Source organism: Archocentrus centrarchus, chromosome 5 (genome assembly GCF_007364275.1).
Source record: "Archocentrus centrarchus isolate MPI-CPG fArcCen1 chromosome 5, fArcCen1, whole genome shotgun sequence".
NCBI classification, from domain to species: Eukaryota; Metazoa; Chordata; class Actinopteri; order Cichliformes; family Cichlidae; genus Archocentrus; species Archocentrus centrarchus.
In genome coordinates, this window is record NC_044350.1 from 34,447,001 (window position 1) to 34,465,328 (window position 18,328).

General features: G+C 42.6%; 2 protein-coding genes across 4 annotated transcripts; one reads left to right on the top strand and one right to left on the bottom strand.

The window, feature by feature from the left end:
* The first annotated feature begins 768 nt into the window (after positions 1 to 768).
* Positions 769 to 17,663, top strand: ergic3 (ERGIC and golgi 3). Of its 3 annotated transcripts, XR_004019957.1 has the most exons (15): positions 854 to 941; positions 1,848 to 1,918; positions 3,337 to 3,424; positions 3,515 to 3,634; positions 4,785 to 4,881; positions 5,022 to 5,187; positions 5,626 to 5,683; positions 7,806 to 7,820; positions 8,587 to 8,618; positions 8,824 to 8,920; positions 11,747 to 11,811; positions 11,991 to 12,127; positions 12,322 to 12,377; positions 12,485 to 12,716; positions 17,548 to 17,663. XR_004019957.1 is itself a non-coding variant. In XM_030728946.1 (14 exons), exons 1-14 carry the CDS (start codon positions 854 to 856, stop codon positions 12,562 to 12,564), a joined length of 1,170 nt encoding a protein of 389 aa, XP_030584806.1. In that variant the 5' UTR covers positions 769 to 853; the 3' UTR covers positions 12,565 to 15,483. The 3 variants fall into 3 exon arrangements, 2 of the variants coding, with proteins under 2 accessions (XP_030584806.1, XP_030584808.1); XM_030728946.1 differs by lacking the exon at positions 17,548 to 17,663 and having other exon boundaries at positions 769 to 941; positions 12,485 to 15,483; XM_030728948.1 differs by lacking the exons at positions 7,806 to 7,820; positions 17,548 to 17,663 and having other exon boundaries at positions 769 to 941; positions 12,485 to 15,483.
* Positions 9,145 to 10,702, bottom strand: romo1 (reactive oxygen species modulator 1). Its single transcript, XM_030728949.1, has 3 exons — positions 10,544 to 10,702; positions 9,600 to 9,730; positions 9,145 to 9,395 (listed from the first exon to the last, which is right to left on the bottom strand). Exons 2-3 carry the CDS (start codon positions 9,728 to 9,730, stop codon positions 9,287 to 9,289), a joined length of 240 nt encoding a protein of 79 aa, XP_030584809.1. The 5' UTR covers positions 10,544 to 10,702; the 3' UTR covers positions 9,145 to 9,286.
* Positions 17,664 to 18,328: the final 665 nt, after the last annotated feature.

Consider the following 18,328-nt stretch of genomic DNA (forward strand, 5'->3'; position numbering starts at 1 on the left):
AATAGTAATTCTTAACTTGTGAAAGTGAACATAAAAGCAATATAGAGATAATCTAATTCAGACTAATCACAGACGGGTATTTAACGGGTTATGACGACACGATTGATTGGCATATAGCACCTGTGGCAGTACTATTCGGGGGGCCGGATAGAAAGCTCTGGCGGGCCGAATGTGGCCCGCGGGCCGCCAATTGGTGTTCCTTGTCATAGCAGGACCTCGGAGTTTGTGTGTTTTCTTTAACAGAAGCATGTATGAAGAGTTCCGATGCAAAAGTCGCTAAACATCACCTTCTTCAAAAATGAGAAAACTATACCAAACGATACAGGATACACCTCCTGAACAGGTCGCAGGTCCACCAGTCCGTCACAGCGCTAATACAAGAACCGCCATGTTTGTGAGGAAGCCAGTGTACCTGAACTCACACAGGAACAGCAAGAACTTACAAACTCATTTTACTGCCTAAAAAATAAATAAATAAAGCAAACACCTGAAACATCAGCTAAAACAAGTATCCAAATATATCTAAGTATGTGGAGGAAAAAAAAAACAAATAATTACTCACATTCAAATAAATAACACCATCTTACTTTTTTTTTGTATCCATTGATATCCTCTTTAATAATCTGTAATTAAAGAGGATTTTTAATATTTCATATTTTTTATTCTTTTCTCTTTTTTTAATCCTCTTCTTTGGATAACGACACAGAGGACGGGAAAACGCGGCCGGCGCTGATTGGTCTAGGTTTGACCCGAGTTGCGTGTGTCCCGGAAGTGGAAGTGAAGGACTGATGTGTGTGTCTGGAGGAATCTGTCGGTAACGTTTGTGTGTAGCGGTGGATTGGAGGTTTAGAAAATGGACACGTTAAACAAACTGAAGCAGTTTGACGCTTATCCCAAAACTCTGGAGGATTTCCGAGTGAAGACGTGGGGAGGAGCGACCGGTGAGCAGCAGCCATTCATACACACAGGCTCTTAGCTGCAGCGGCTAACAGCAAGGCTAACTGCTCCATTTCTCCTCTCAGTGATCAAATAGAGTACACAAAAATAAAGTTACAGTCATAACATGCCTCTGATGACTCGAGGCCAGCCTGAACACAGGCAGAGGAGACATATGTAATATTGAAAGTCCAACAAGAGGGCAGCGATGCAGCTAGCTCAGTGATAGATGAGCATAAATCAGCATGAACTGTGGCTGAATTTGCAGAGAAACGGGTTTAAGATCACGTATTTTGAGGAGTTTGTGCCACATACTTTATTTGTGAAGGAGTTTCGCGGGGATTTTGCATGATTTCGTAATACTGATGACTATTTTGCAAACATGCTGCTGTGGTTTATATAAGGTAAAGCTGAACTGATCCGAGGAGGCAATTCAAGAGATGAAAACAGAAACATTTTGATGTAGATTTGTTTTACTATGATAACAATAAAATAAGAAATCGGAGAAGCATCATTAGAAAAGCTGTATACAGCGAGCATTACAGCAGCCTTTAGGTGAGCTGTGCAGACATTTGTATAGAGACGGTCTGGAGGCCGTGATGATGTGTGAACTGTCAACAGTGTTATGAAATTTTCTTTAGAAACTGAAATTGTGGTGATTAAAAACGTATTTAGCAGTGAGGTTGTTGAGTTTTTTGACCCTGCAGCAGGGTTATTGTTGTTATCCAGGGATATTTTACCAATTACTATTGAATTGCACAAAAAAATAGAAACTAAGTTCTATTTAATTAATTTGGTTTTCAATCACTTTTTGCTTCTGCTGGTTAGGTTTGGATACTAAAAGTTAGAACACGCTCCTTTTGGTGCAGCAGCCTGGATTTAAAATGCTTGCTTCCTCTGTGTCTCTGCAGTGACCATCATCAGTGGTGTCATCATGTTAATCCTGTTTGTCTCTGAGCTGCAGTACTATCTTACTAAAGAGGTGAGTTCATCCACTTTCATTTGATGGCATCCCCCACCCTGTGAAATTAAATGTGACACCTGACACACAAAGAGGAATTTAACAGGTTTTACTTGCAGAACTCTTGTTTTTGGGGTTTCGTGTGTGCAGGCCAGAAATTTCTGTTACAGAAACTTCACAACTTTTTTTTTGAATGTTCAGATTCTGGAGCTGCAGTGATTAATTGAAAAATTATTGAATGTTTTCAGTTGAATGTCATCATGAATACCTTTGGTGTTTGGGTGTTGTCAAACCCCATTATCCTAATTTTTGCCTCGCCTTGCACTGATGCAGCCTCTCAGTTCACCCACTCGGCATTAAGCTGCTTTATCTGTTTAGCTGTTTTAAGCCAGCTGTCATGTGCTCGGCTGCCCCTCTGTGTTTGACATCATACAGAGTTTAAAACAGTTTGAAACCACATGCTTAGATTAGTCTGATGTGTGCATGTAATACCTGTGAGCCAAGCTTGAAGGGAGTACCTGTATATGTATGTGCACTGACCTCATTTTTAAAAAACTTTGGCCATGCTTATTATAAACATCCACCACTGTAACACAGCACCCCTCTAAAGAAACAGCTGTTACACCTTTACTGACCTCCCTCATCTGGCAGAGAGCGTAAAAGGATAAACTTCAGAACTGGATGATCTCACCTTCTGTAACGTGCTCATTTCTTCTCACTGAGAAAAGAAATTTCAATAATCCTGCATGTGTCTATATTGATGATTTATTACCATAGATCTGCATCTTCTGCAAGTTTATTTCTTCACGAGGGTTAATGTGGTCTTACTGATGTTTCCACAACATTCACTGACCAAACATTTTATCTAAAAATAATTGTGGCTAATTAAAAAGAACATAATCATAACTCTGCCTGTTTTCTCTTCGGTGATAGCGGTTAACTGATCGTGACGAGGTAGTTTCTAAGATCCCGACAGTCTGTGCACAGACTGTGCTGATAAAGGTGGCCTGAGACTCCTGTTAGACTGGTCTGATGAGTCCACACATGCAAACCCTGAAATAGACTTCAGTATGCTAAAGGTTCAGAGTCTGTGCACACACAGAGATTTATACTACTGACCTATTTGAGTGACATTTTAAATGCAGAAGGTTCAGAATCCGTTAAAGTGCTGTAACATTTAGTTTTGACCCTACAGAGTAAAACAGATCGGCTGATGTTAGCTGCTATTTTTAGTTTAGTGGGTTGAAAAATTTCATCCTCTGCCTAAATAATCCTTTTAGACAGGAGATGTCAGAAAAAATGAATATTACAGTATATCACTTTAGAAAGTGATGTGCAGGGATCAAACCATGGAAATGGAGACGTGTTGTTCCCTCACAGCTAAAGTGTGTGTTTGTGTGTTATCTGGATGACCGAATTAACTCGTGGATGTTCGGCAGGTCCATCCTGAGCTGTACGTCGACACGTCGCGGGGAGACAAACTCAAAATCAACATTGATGTTATTTTCCCTCACATGCCGTGCGCCTGTAAGTTCTCCTCCATTCTGATGAAGTTAGCATGCTAATCACATCATATGCTAATAATAAAGACCTGCACCTGTTTTTCTCTCCTGGCAGATCTCAGTATAGACGCGATGGACGTGGCTGGTGAGCAGCAGCTGGATGTTGAACACAATCTGTTCAAACAGCGGCTGGATAAAGACCTCAAACCCGTCACGCAGGAGGCAGAAAAACACGGTAAATCCTGACGTTATGTTTTTGTTGTTTTTCCAGGTTTTTCTTGTTTGTTCTCTTTGAGCAGAGCCTGTGCACTGCAGAGTCCTTTGAGTGTTGTTTTAAATCATACCGTTCATGCACAGATGAGTCAGCAGACTCGGCCCATTTTTCTGCTTCATTTGCTTCGATTCTCAAGCATCAAAACATGAGAACTGTAACTCATATCATTGATTAATGTATCCAGAGTGTGAGAGATGGAGGACGCTGGAAATTTTTACTGGTGATGTGATTTTCACAGTTTTGTCTCTGCAATAGATGTGAAATAAAACATTTAGATGTAAGTGAACCAAAGAGTCTCACCTTTAATTCAAGGGCTCCAACAAAAATGTCGAACTAACCGTTGAGGAATTATTTTTATTCACAGCTCCTCTTTTTACATTCATTGGTGTGATTAAACTGGAGGTGTTCAGATCCAAAGTCTTACAGTTTATGTCCCAGCGTATGCTCACATATCGAGAAGTCAGGATGCTGCTCAGCATTTTAGCATCGAAAGCACAGCTGGCTGCTGTTTTGTGGAGATTCCTGTTATGGAAGCATGACCCGGGTGGAGGTTTGCTGTTGGTGAAACATCACGAGGAAAAACAAGTTTCCATGAAGTCTTTTTAACTCTGATGAAGGCTTAAATGTGTGACAAAACTCGGGAGTGTTTTTTTAGGTTACCGTGAATGTGCGGTGAGATTAAAAGCATTCTAGAAATGGTTTAAAAACAGAGTAACTTACACTTCTTTGATGCATAAGCTTATATGTATATCTTCCAAAGAGCACCTCAGTCAGAAACTGTGAATCCAGGAAGTGCTTCTCCTTAAAGACTTTGTGTGGCCGTTATTGTGAAGGAGCTGTTGAAACGGTAGTTTTGGTTTGATCCTGTCAGGTCTGTCCTCATATCAGAGATATTGTGATAATGTTGTTAATGATAACAACATTATCACAATATCTGTAGAAAGTTTGAATTCTTGGACAGTTTCTGTAGTTTTGCACAGATTCTTGTGTGAAACTGTGATTTAGCCCGAAGCGCACAGGACTGGAAATATCCTCACACCGATGTGCTGAAGTGACTCGTGTTGTCTGGCTGCTAATCTTTGTCATGCTGGTTGTGCGTTTGTGCGTTCAGAGCTCGGTAAGGCCGATGATGGTGAAGTGTTTGACCCCAGCACACTGGACCCGAACCGATGTGAGAGCTGCTACGGAGCTGAGACCGAAGATCTGAAGTAAGACGCGTGCAGACACACACTGCTGTTTCTGTGCTTCCTGTACAACCCTGTGTTAACTCGCTTTGGTTCCTCTTGCTCTGTCTGTGTGTGTGTGTGTGTGTGTGTGTGTGTGTGTGTGTGTGTGTGTGTGTGTGTAGATGCTGCAACACCTGTGATGATGTGCGGGAAGCGTACCGGCGGCGGGGCTGGGCCTTTAAGAGCGCCGATACCATCGAGCAGTGTAAAAGAGAAGGTTTCACTCAGAAGATGCAGGAGCAGAAGAATGAAGGCTGTCAGGTTTACGGCTTCCTGGAAGTCAACAAGGCACGAGCTCCTACACGTCATCGTTATTAACATGAACTGAACTGTAAATTGTGCAACTTTGTAACTTTGTGTTGTGGTTTTTGTATCGTAACATCCTGAACTGAAACTTTATGTGAAGTTATTGATAGACACGTTAAGCACAGCAGAAATCTCATACGCTGGTGTTATTGCACACATTAAGTTATTATTGTGTGTGCAGATATAATGCTTATTGGGCCCGCTGTGAGGAAGATGATCTCAGCGTTAAAATATCATGAGATAAAGATCAGGTCCAAGAGGAAAATTTCAATTTAAAAACATAATTTTGTATTTTTGCAAGAAATTGCTTAACAATAATATTATATTATAAATGTAACTGGATTAAAAAAAAATCTTTTGCAATGTTTACGATTAAAACCTACAAAAAATATTCTAAAATTTCTCCCCTTCCTGGTGCAGGTGGCAGGAAATTTCCACTTCGCTCCAGGAAAAAGTTTCCAGCAGTCTCACGTCCACGGTAAGACGCCTCCTCTGCACTCTGCTCACGGACACGCCCGACCAAAGGTTTCTAACACCTTAGGTTATTTCTGTTATTAATTAGCAGAGCTTTGTAAGTAACTGTAACTTAAAGCTCCAAATACCTTTAAAAAGCCAGAATGAACAGAACTTGATTTGAATCAAGTTTCTGAATAAAAAGCATTTAGATTTTTGAATTTTTGATTTTTAAAGGCAAAGACATGCTGCATATTTTCCCTCCATCCATTTTCTTCCGTATATCCGAGGCCGGGTGACGGACTTCATCACCACGAGACCCGAGCAGTGAAACTCGGAGTGAAATCACTGTGTTTGCTTCTTTTTTTCCTACTGAAGCTTTCAGTGACGAGCTCATAAGTTTACTAATATGATCCGAGTGTTTAGAAACCTTTGATGGGTTTGTATGTTCATCAGTCCTCCATCAATCAAACCTCCATGTCTACGTCTGTTTATTACAAACAGCTGCAGAATATCGTGCATGATGAGTTTATTATTTTATAGCATTTACAGACTTCTAAAATACATATGATAGCATTTTGTAACTATTTAGACCGCTTTGTTAAAAATATTTAGGGTAGTTGTGTGATTACTCCAGTGCAGTCAGCTGATCTCTTCACCTGTCAGAGTCTACCAATAAGGACTGACATACAGGCAGCAGGTACATTTAAAGAAACAGTGTCTGAGTTAAACTAAAACCTTTAAAAATCTTTGATTTGAAAAAAGGTTTTATGATTTTACAGGCGTAAAACCATCCATTCTTTAACGTGTGCTTTGTAATTAGTGGAAATGGCTGAAACGTCTCCGGGTTTGACTGACGCGACAGCAGGTTTTGGCTGCAGTGTTTCCTGATGGGTGTCACACTCTGCACTCAGAGCTTTTCCTCTGCTGAGCGCCGTGTAGGCGGGGCTTCACACTGAACCTAAAGACGTTTTTTTTAACAGAGGCGCTCTGAGCCGTAGCAACTCTGTAACCAAAGTGCAGTTTTCTCACCTGTTTTACCTTTTCTGTTGTCTCCAGTTTCATTTTCCTCCTGTGGATACGTTTCAGTTTTTATCTGCCGTCACCGCGTTTGAGTCAGTGTGACCGGATGTTTCTGTCTGCCTGCTAAATGTTTCCCTCATCTGTACAGTAACCCCCCCACCCCCCATGAGGTCTAAGACACTTTGTCCTAATTTGTCTCCGACTGGTTTACTGAGTGAAATTACTTGAATAATGCAAACCTGAACTATCAGGATGGTTTTGGTTTTTCAAATTAAAGTTCAACATCGTAACTGTTCATAGTTAATGTAACGTAATATGTAATGTAATAACAGTGGGTTAGGGCATTTCTCATTCTCACTGATGACTTGGACCTCATGGAGCACCAGAGCAGGACATGAACAGCAGCTGGATCACCACATGCTAAAAAAAACAGCTGTTTTTGGTAAATCTGCCACACAGAGCTTCTAATCTGACTCTGTGTGAATAACAACACTGCTGAAATTCATGTGTTTCAGTAAAAATCTGGCTGGTAAAACAGTGAAAGTAGCTGAAGTTTGCTGCCCACCTTTGTTCTTGAGGTGGTGATTATGGATGAATCTCACTGGTGTAATATTTAAATGCTTACCAGCAGAAACAAGAGACAAGAATCACTTGAGGACGAGGCTGTGGCTGAAATAAATCAGCTTCATCCTTATCCTGGTCCCAAATGCCCTCCAGCCGGACTGACCTTAAACTCTGTGCTGTATGTTTGGGGCTGCACAATTCCTCTGACAGCACACGGACCGCTTTCCCAAACACAAGAGGCTCAAACCTCCTGGAGCTGACAAATATAATCCTCCTCAATTAGATATTTTCTGTCCTGTAAAGTCTCAGGCTTATAAATCAAAATGCATAAAGGAGTTAAGCTTTTAATACTCCTGAACAGCCAAATCATGAGCACAAAGAGCTGAGTTTCACCCCCGAGGTTACGTTATTAATGTCTTAATAGAATAAGACTTTAAAAATATTAAGCCCAAAGTCTGTCAGAGTTGTGCAGCTCCTGCCGACACGCTCGCTCTCATTAATATAACATGGTTTCTAACTGGCTGCATCACTATTGTGACTCTTTTCTCTTTTTTCTGTAGTGCACGCTGTGGAAAGTAAGTCCATCCTTCTTTGCAGACTCTTTTTTCCTTGATTCTGTTGAAGACCAGCTTTACTGCAGTGTATTAACCTGTTTACTGTTATGAGACAGTGTTGCAAATAATGAACTTCATGTGGTGAATATGTCTTTAACATAAACAGAAGAGTGTTGGATTTGATGGGGAGTGTTGCTGAGGAGCCTGCTGCATTTTGTTACTTTATGGGGACCTTTTGTACTGATTTGCTGTCACATACATACTGTTCCTGTGGTGGATGCTCATATTAAATACATCCAAACTTTCAAATAACGTCAGCATGCAAATAATCCCTGAGCTGAAAGATCAGGCTTCTACACTGCCGGCTCTGTATGATGCCCCTGATGTGGTCCTCTTAGACCCAAAAGTGGAGCTGTGAGCACACAACCACCTGCTGCACAAGAAAGCTCACAGGTCTAAGAATAAAAATATGGAGCTGGAATAGAGCAGAGTAGGTCCCCTTTAAGTCAGCATCATTAAAAAAATGTTGTGTGGATTTAAGATAATGTGACCTCTGCAGACCGCTCTTCTTCTGTCCTCCTGTAATAGAAATGGCAGGAGGACCGAACACTTCTGCTGCCTGACACCCACTGTGTTGGAGCAGGTTTAAGCCTGCTCTTCAGAATTTTTAGGGGAACAGCTGAATAAAGAGGCTCTAATCAATTTCACAAACTGGTTAATAACACTTTATTAAACATGTTCTGTGTTTGCAGTTTTTTGAGTTAAACTGATGGTGTTTGTTTTGCAGTACACGACCTGCAGAGTTTCGGTTTGGACAACGTAAGTAACACAAACGTTTTCCTTAACTTTGTAGTTTCGAGGTCGTCTGAACAGATTTACATGCTTATTTAATCTTTCATTTGAAAAATGTGATTGTAATTTAATATTGCAGGTATGAAACAGACCAAGCCGTCATGTGAAATTTTAAATGGCTGCTTATTGCTCGTTACTAAGAGTGTGTTGACCTGTAATCATCTTCCTGCAGATAAACATGACCCATCTGATAAAACACCTGTCGTTCGGGAAAGATTACCCCGGCCTCGTTAACCCTCTGGATGGGACTGACGTCGCAGCGCCACAAGGTCAGTGATACAAGTTTGTATTTTTAAAGCAGCAGCACTTACTGTCAAACGATTCAGGGCTTATTTCTCAGATTTTTGTTTCCGAGTCAGAGAAATCTGTCAAACAGCTGCTGAGTGACACGTTGATCAACAGTTACAAACTCTTTGTTGTGGATAGAAATGTAGCAGCTGATAGCTGTTTGTTACTTTAGAGCATCCAAAAGGAAATCACATGCACCCCGAAACCCATTTCACAAATCTGAACTTTTATTGACAAAACCAGACTGACTGCAGGTTGAGGGCATGGCAGCGCTAAACAGACAGAAAGCTGTGACCGATAATCTGAAAAGTCCCACGGTTGAATATGGAGGTCTTCTCCTGTTGTCTTCAGCATCGAATGCCCATCCCAATGGCCATAAACGTGCCGAAAGTCCCTCCACTCTGCATCATGGTCTTTCCTACTCCTCCCATCAGCTCCCTGCCACGCATGCCGATCCTGGAGACACAAACAACAGTTTTACTTTTTATCCATGTAAGCGAGAGTGGGAGACGCCATATTTAGCCCACACACTGGGTGAAACAGGTCGGAATTTTCACTCCTCCTAGTGTGGCAAATCCCTGCAGGAAATATTTTCATTAGCCCAACTGTACAGTTTCATCTTATATGCATAGTTAGCACCCACACCAAGTTCAGACCTACCTGAGACAGGAGAACGTGCCAAACATGGCACCAGCAGCCATTCCTACAGCAAACCCCATCATGAAGCCCATTTTGACCCGATCAAAACAGTTGGGCTGGGTCTGGCCATACGGGCCTACAGCCACCGGCATCTACAGAGGAGAGCAGCAGGTTAAAGACTGGCTAGATAGATGACCATCTCATGTTTCTGGCACAACGACAGCAATAAACTTTAATAACCCCTCTAGAGATCACTTGCCAGAAGAGTCAATGGCTCGAATTGATAACGTCAAAATAAACCGCTGTCACAGGTAAATGTTCAGGTAGGTGCTCCTAAACCCTCTCACTGACATTAAGAGTGACAGACTTCGGTCATTGTGCATTACTACAGCTAACAAAGTGCCAACACGCTTCTTGTTGAGTTTTTGTGCTTTTAATATTCAAGCATAACAAGAATGTCCAAAGAGAGGCTGAGAAAGCGATTTATTTATTCAGCCTTCCACACGGCAGCAGTGTGAGCTGCTGTCAGCACTTCATGGTTTCCCGCTGCGCGCATGTCTCTGGATGTTCAGTTGCTTCTGCATCTTTGCCAATAACCGTACAAAATCAAACCTAAAGTTACAGACATTTGAATTTGCTCCGCTGTCTCGCTTTAACAAAATATGGTCACGCGTTTATCTCAGCGTGTAACATGCTAGGCTAACGTTAGCGTGTCCGTGTGTGTTAATGTTTGGCTTTTTAAAAGCTCTTATGTAAACCCAGATAAGAAAGGTGAGTGTGTCCTATCCTGCTGACTCCACGCGTGCCGTGATCACACCTGTCTGATTCACCTTTTTCCTCTGCGTATGATTTGTTGTGCTAGCCTAGCATGCTAACGTCATCTGTGGCCTCGGCAGATAAGCGCGGCCGTTCCCGCGCGCAGCTTTAATCATCTGTAATGAGAATCGATCCCAAACCGACCTTACCTTTGATTATGTGTTTAACGTAGGCCTGTTTTTAGCTTTGCTACTTCGGCTTTCTCGCGTCTCTGAGCGCAGCTGCGTTTAAATGCCTTTCATCAGCCCTCCATAACCGGATAGAGGAAGAAGGAAACGGTAGAGGAAGGTCAGAAAGAGCTACGGTAACATGGAGGGTAACGCAAACAGCGCCGCCCTGTGGCTGACTTTATTACTGAACCATTAATTGGCCACTCACTCTGATTTAATGCATTATTAAAGTTTATGTCTTTCAGGGACCATGAACAAAAAACATTAATCACATAAAAGAAAATATGATTTGTTCCAGATTTAGCTTCCAGCTAATTTCCATCTGCAGTAAAAAACAAAACAGTAAAACAGATTAAATCAATCCTCTAAACACAAATACACATACTCATACAAACTTAATAACAAAGACAAAACAAATATCAAAATATTAATCAACTGTAAATAAAACACAAACTCTATAAAGATTAATGAACGTAAAATTATTTAATAATCATAAAAATTAGAGGAAGTTGGGATTTCCAAGCTATAGTAATTCATTAACCAAAAAAGAAGCCAAAAATCATAACGAACATTATGAGATATTAGTTGGTGTTATCAGCAGTTGGATGAACAGAAACAGAGACAGGCGGCTCTGAAATCCTCCAGAAGGACCAGGTTCCTCCAGTCTCACTGATTTATAAAATGTAAGTAGAGTCTCTGATTTGTGCTTGCTCGTCTCCTCTGGCCTCCAGCCCGTTATCCACAAATCAAACTCAGGTGTCTCATTGCTGAGGATGAGGAGTGGCACTCAGCAGGAAGTTTAAACAGCTGATTCTGTGTATTTGATGGTTAGGTTATTTAAGATGATCAAACTTTGTGCGCTGCACCATTTGTGTGTGACTTTTTTTTAAGGTTTGATATGTTGTCAGATAACATCATGTTGTAAATGTAATTAAAAGCAGCCCTTAATATAAAATGTGCTGTGAACATTAGTCCATATCTGAGCTGCATAACAAATGATGCAGACGTCTCTTTAAAATGAGGCTCCGCAGCAAAAATGTCTTTTTTTTTTTTTACTCACCTGTCTCCTTGACTCCTCTCTCCTCGTTCCTCGCCTCCTGAGGAGAGCCACGAGGGTTTGCAGTTTTTGTTATGTTTTTAAATGCTTTCGTATTTTAATTGTAAAAACTTTCCTCCTCACAGCGTCGATGATGTACCAGTATTTCGTGAAAATCGTTCCCACCATCTACGTGAAAACTGACGGCGATGTGAGTCCAGCTGTTTGAAAAGCATCATTCGTGCTGTTAAAGCACATTTTAGCATCTTCTCTGTGTTATTGCATCTTATCGTCCCAAAAGTACTTTTTCGAAATGCTGCCAGAGTTGATTTTGACCATGAAACGTTGAACAGTTCTGCTGTGATTCAGTTTTTCTTTTTTTTTCCTCAGGTGGTGAAAACAAACCAGTTCTCGGTCACCAGGCACGAAAAGGTGGCCAACGGGCTGATAGGAGACCAGGGGCTGCCGGGGGTCTTTGTTTTATACGAGCTGTCGCCCATGATGGTTAAATTCACAGAGAAACACAGGTAGCTGACCTCTTGTTAGTGCCGACCAGTTTCTGAGGACTAGTGTTACTAGGAAGACAAAGTATTTCTAGTTTTGACAGCAGATGATTGAAAAAAGGGAGAATAATCTTTATTAATGTTTATGAATGAAGTGTGGAACAAAAGAATATTAAAATATTAAGTTGATATGAGATGTTTCCTCTCTCTCCGCTCAGATCATTCACACACTTCCTAACAGGAGTTTGTGCCATTATTGGAGGTGTATTCACAGGTCAGTGCTCAGATTTAAGTGCTGTGCTGCAGCTTTACAGTAAAATATGGATATAATATTAAAAATGTAATAAAACTCTGTTTCCGTGTGCCTCCTGTCTTGCGTAGTGGCCGGTCTGATCGACTCGCTCATCTACCATTCGGCTCGTGCCATCCAGAAGAAGATAGAGCTGGGAAAGACATCCTAACGGCGCCCCCCACTGGCCTCCACGGTGCAACACAGACCAAGACACTGACAGCCAGGAGGACAGAGAGCAGACGGGCAGCTCTCCACCTCTCTGTCTGTGGTTACACTGAGGGGGAGGAATCCAGAGAGAGGCGGAGCTTTTAAACCATCCAGGTGTGAAATTTCTCCGCCTCTCTTTTTGTTCTCGAAACGCTCCGGAGAGGAACCCGGAAGCCTTTTTGGAGTTTCCTCTCCACACTAAATTTGATGCCAACAGGACAGAGACAGAAGCAGACGCTGATTTTTCTGTGATGGATTACAAGCACAGCAGCAGATACACACCCAGCCGCTGGGGGGGGGGACTGGACTTCCCCCATCCTGTTCCTGCAGCGCACCGGTCCACACTCAGATCACTACACTGAATGTCTGTCAGAGGATCTGCTTCACTTCTGATGGATGAAATCTGTAGAACTCGAAGGCTCGACAGGCCTTAAAATCATGCTCATGAGAAGGATGTTTGTGAGATTACAAAATCATTGTTTTGGTTGTGTTTGTGATATTTTATATTCCTACAAATCCCACGAAAAGAGCAAAACCAGCCGTGCGCTGTTTCTGCCAAATGCATGGTTTGAATAATAGCTGTGAACAAAAGTAATGAAACTACAGTAATTTTTTTGGCTGGTTTTGGTCTTTTCAAACTGGATTTGTTGACAACAAAAATAGTGAATATTGCCAAGTCTGCAAAAACCACACGTTCCCTTTATGTCTGTTTCTATACGAGTGAGACGTTCAGTGTTTAAATATTGCTACAGTGTAACTGCATTCCCCAGAAAAAGCAGCTCCTTCCCAGTGTGTCAGTCCCAGTTTTGGTAACAAGACGGCTCAAATGTTAGTTTCAGTAATTTCTCTCGGCCTTGTGAACAAATACGCTGAGATTTTCTCCCAGTGGGCTCCATCAGAGGTCCCACTGATACTGTGACCAGATCACGAGCCAAGTGGGACCTGAAGGAGTAAAACAAGTGAAATCTGAACAGCTCGGGCTGCGAGTCGCTGAGAGAAAGAGAACCTCTGTCAAATCACAGCATTATTTAATATTCCCACATGATTTAAAGACAGATGCCAGCGGAGGCTGACACGGTCTCCAGTAAAAACCGCTGAAACTGCCTCTTATTGTTTTTCTCATGTCAGCGTCTTCTGTCATAACTCCTCATGCACAGGAATGAAATGAATAAATCCACAGATGCGTGCAGTGATTAAAATGGTTACAATGTTGCAAATATTTGTAACTTTTGATGCCTCAAAACGATTACTGGAAGTTGCAGAAAAGCCATTCATTTTAAAAAATCGTACATATGGCAGCTGAAAAACTGATTTTAGGAGTGAATAAAATCAGGAGGATTGGAAGCTCGGCGTTCCCATCTGTCCGAACTTCATCGGGTTTCCGCGCATCATCCAAATCTGAGGACTTACTAGACTGACGTTAAACGTGAGGATGTAACTTTTCTGTGACTCGCTGGGTTTGAGAGAACATATGAAGATGAATCACTGCAGCTCCCTGTGGTTATAATGACGCGCCCGTGTCCCCCCACGCCGAAGGTTTTAGTCATTTAATTTTTCCCCCTAAACTCAGTTTTCTACATGGTTGCCTACAGAAAATAGTTTTCCTTCAGTTATGGTTAGAGAGGAAGTTGCGTCCCCAGAGGACGAGATAACCCCTGACCTTTCCCATAATGTGATTTGGAAATGAGCTCGCTCCTGTGATTTTACCTCTTTTTGTTGCTGTGTTCAGGATGTGTGTGAACGCGTTCACCCCCTGCCTCAGCGAAGGGAGGCACACAACTCAACACTTGAGATATTCTGTAGAACAGGTGTGCTTTCTCTCTCTTCATTCAGGGGCAACTGTTTTTTCCTGTTTGTGTGAAACGCGGATGTTAAAACTTTGGCACGGCCACAGTAGCTTCGGATGACGATGCTTCCCGCTCACCCCCGAATCCTGACTGTTATTCTCATCCAGAAGTGAATGAGAGGCTCGGCAAGCGGCTTCAAACCACAAGAAGCGAGCGCGTGAGCGCCGGGCTGAGTCTGACTTTGCTCCTGACTCACACATGGAGTCAGCGTGTGCTGTCCAGATGTTTCTGCCCTCCTGGTTTATTCTGATGATCAGACTGAACCTAATTTGGGTTTGAAGAGAATCTCTCTGCTGCTGTTTCACATCATTCACATCATACCGGGCTGAACAGCTCCAAAAACATGCTGCGAGCTTTTTTAAGCCTCGAGTTGAGGTTTTAGTTCAGCATTTTTTTGGGGGGAGATCCTCCTGCAGTCTTACAGTCGGCCTTCTTTGGATTTAGAGCTGGGAATCGGAAGCTCGCCCTCCCGCTGTGTTTAAGAACAACTGGAAATCCTCAAAATTCAGTTTTCCATAAACAAATGAAGTGTTGGCCAGACAGTTCGCACCAAAGTCATTATTAGATTTCCTCCCAGTGTTGATGTTTATTGTGTTTCACAGATTTTACTCACTCGGAGCTCATTAAACAGTCGGAGCTTGCAGCTCGGGACCAAACATCCTTTTAGATATGGTTTGAGTTAGACCCACCTTCTGTTTAACTGATCCGACATATCGAATCCTGATGGTCTGAGGAGGATGGGAAGTAGGAGGTGAATCTGTGACTGAAGCTCGTGTCAGTGCGGCAGGTCCTGTGTTAACGCTGCGCGCTCTGAGGGTCGCAGTCTGTCTTCTCTCTGTGTTTCAAAGCTCCTGAAATCTGCTGGATCATTAAAACTCCCAGTGATTCTTGATGGCTGGTTGTTGCACCGTTTAAGATCTAAATCAGGGGGCAGGGGTGTGTGTGTGTGTGTGTGTGTGTGAGAGAGAGAGAGAGAGAGTGAGTGACAGAGAGAAATGTATTTATATTTTGATTGTCTTTAAAACAGTTTTTAAAATGACAGAAAATAAATGTTGAATACACCAGCTTCAGCTGCGTGCTGCCTCATTTATTTTTATTCAGTGTGTAAGTGGCCACCAGGTGGCGATAGCTGCGGTTCCAAAAAAGGCTCCCAGCCCTGTGGACGTGTCGGTCACTGATGTGACCCCTGTAAACACGTTTCTGCTGCGTTTGTGGGCTCAGGTACTCATTTTAGGTCCAGCTTGCTTTAAACTGGAGAATTATCTGTGGTACGAAACCTCACGCTCAGCCAATGAGCATTCACCCACCCCCCCACCTCGTTGATGTCACGTTAGCTGCATCCATCTCTGTGGTGCAGATGATCTCTGGTGATCATCCTCTGAATCTAATCTCTCTTCCCTCTCCCTTTCAGCCAGCTGATTGGCTGTCCTCACTGACCTCACACAGTGAGGGGGGGTGAGTCTTTAGAGCAGTCTGAACTTTCAGGGACTGACAGTGACATCATTGTGAAACTTTGTCCACGTTTAATCAGATGGAGAATCTGTACTGGAAGATGCTCACCATGAACTAAAACACTGAAGTACTGCTGCTGAGCACACAGGTGATGCCATCACACCTGTGTGCTGTATCAAGCAGCTATTCTTCGAGCCAGCAGGGTTCTCTGCTGACCTCTGACCCTTCTGTATAAACACACATCTCTGTGACATTAATTCCTCATCCAAGAATTATTTTTTCATAAGTTCCCAGCTTTAACTGTCCTGCTGAAATATTTAGTTTCTTTGATATAAACTCATTTATTAACTTCCTGCTTATTTCTTGCTCAGCAGCACTTACATCAGCCACTAGATGGCGACCACAGACTGCAGCCTGTCCCCCCACACACACGCACACACACACACATAGAGCATCTGAATGAAATTACAGCCGGCTTGAGTAACTTCCTGTGTGTGTGTGTGTGTGTGTGTGTGTGTGTGTGTGTGTGTGTGTGTGTGTGTGTGTGTGTGTGTGTCAGTGTCAGAGCCACGCAGGACTGAGCAGCTCAGTGTTACAGTCCTCAGACAATAGTTGGATGCTGGAAATATAACTGTGTGTGTGAGATATTAAATCTGTCACATGAACTTAACGAGTCCCCGGGGGAACAAAAGTGCACATTCAGATTCATAGAGACGTTCCTCGGCTGCTGGGTCGTGAGTTTGGGGCGATTTCCCATCCAGATGTGTTTCTGGGAGATTTCAAACTGCGACACGTGATCGACACATGATCGGTCTTTGAGTCCCAAAAACGTCGAGGAAACTGGAACAAACGTTTTTCTGGTGAAGATTTGTTAATATTTAAGGCAATTTCTTAATCAAATATGCAGTTTTTGTTCAGGGTTTCTGTAACACATGCAGTACTGCAGCCTTAACGGGAGTAAATACTCTCTTCAGTGCTTTAAATTTTGAAGTATTACATGTTTGGTAGTATTTTTAGGGCCATCTTAATCAGAGCTGTATGCTTCCAATAATTCCCACAGCACGCTCTGCTTTCTGACTCCAGAGGTCGAGACCTGAGGCCATCTTTTGGAAACTGGAAACACTTCTTTAGGGATGATGAGACACCCGTGGGGTTTCAGGTCAAGACTTTATTTGTCGACCTCTACTCTCAGGATTCTACTGTAAAGTAGCTGCTGTTGTTGCCAGGACGACAGCTGTGTAATTGATGACCTTGTTATGTATCATCTGCATGGAGAAGGTGGTACAGAGGCTCCTCCCATCCATGTGTTGAAGTATCCTCGGGCAAGATACTGAACCCTGAGTTGAGTGTGTGTGTGTGTGTGTGTGTGTGTGTGTGTGTGTGTGTGTGTGTGTGTGTGTGTGTGTGTGTGTGTGTGTGTGTGTGTGTGTGTGTGTGTGATAGATAAAGTGCTTAGGTCAAGATAAAGGCACTGTATGAATGTGTGTGTAAGTACCAGTCTGTTTACCAGCAGTCACATATCATTGCTCAGGGTCAGTGGGTTTTATTGATGGGACCTCAAGATAATGAGTCACAAAGACATTTGTATCTTTTTCTCATGAAATATTGGATATTCTTCAGTCACCTGATGGCACCTTTTATTGCAGGACAAAGACCCAGCAGAGCTGAAGACAAACCCCAACACCTCCCTCTCAGCAGGAAGACCTCCAGCAGAACCAGGCTCAGGGAGGGGCAGCCATCTCCCGCTAACGGTTGGGAAAAGTAGAGCAGAGAGACGAGGACAAAACACAAGCTATGAAATAAATCAACCACAATCACGTGAAGGCCTGAAGAAATGTGTGCCGAGGAACTGCAGGAAAACACGAGTTAGGACAAACATTAAAACGACAGCGTGATCCAGATATTCCCGTATTTTTAATCCCTACAAAATGGGATTAAACACCCTCAGAGGGAACAAGAGTTTTTCCTCTGTGTTGTTTCTGGTTTGATTTGGAAAGGATTATCTGTATATTGTTAGTATCGTTTGTCTGCTCCTCCCTAATTGTTTTCCCCTTCTTACCAATCAGCTCCGTAGAGTGTGTGCAGCCTCCTCTGTCTGTAGCCCTTCCTGTTTCTCCTGCAGACTTTCAGGACTTTCCTTGCTGATTATTGTGTTGCACTTTTTGTTGTGCTTCACTCGTTGAAGACCCACTGCTTCTGTGAACTTTGGGTCCTCTGAACTCTTCACAACATCATCCAGTTTCTGTCCTGGTGGGAGCGGTGTCTCCCAATGGCCTGATCCGTCAGGCACAGGGAATTATTAACTTGTTAAAGAAGGATGCACTTTAACATCATCAAAAGACCAAATGAGGGAACGTCTTTAAAAAATGGTGCGTTGTTCCTGCAGCAGAGCTCTAAACTTTAGCAGAAGGTTTGTTTAATTTGTTA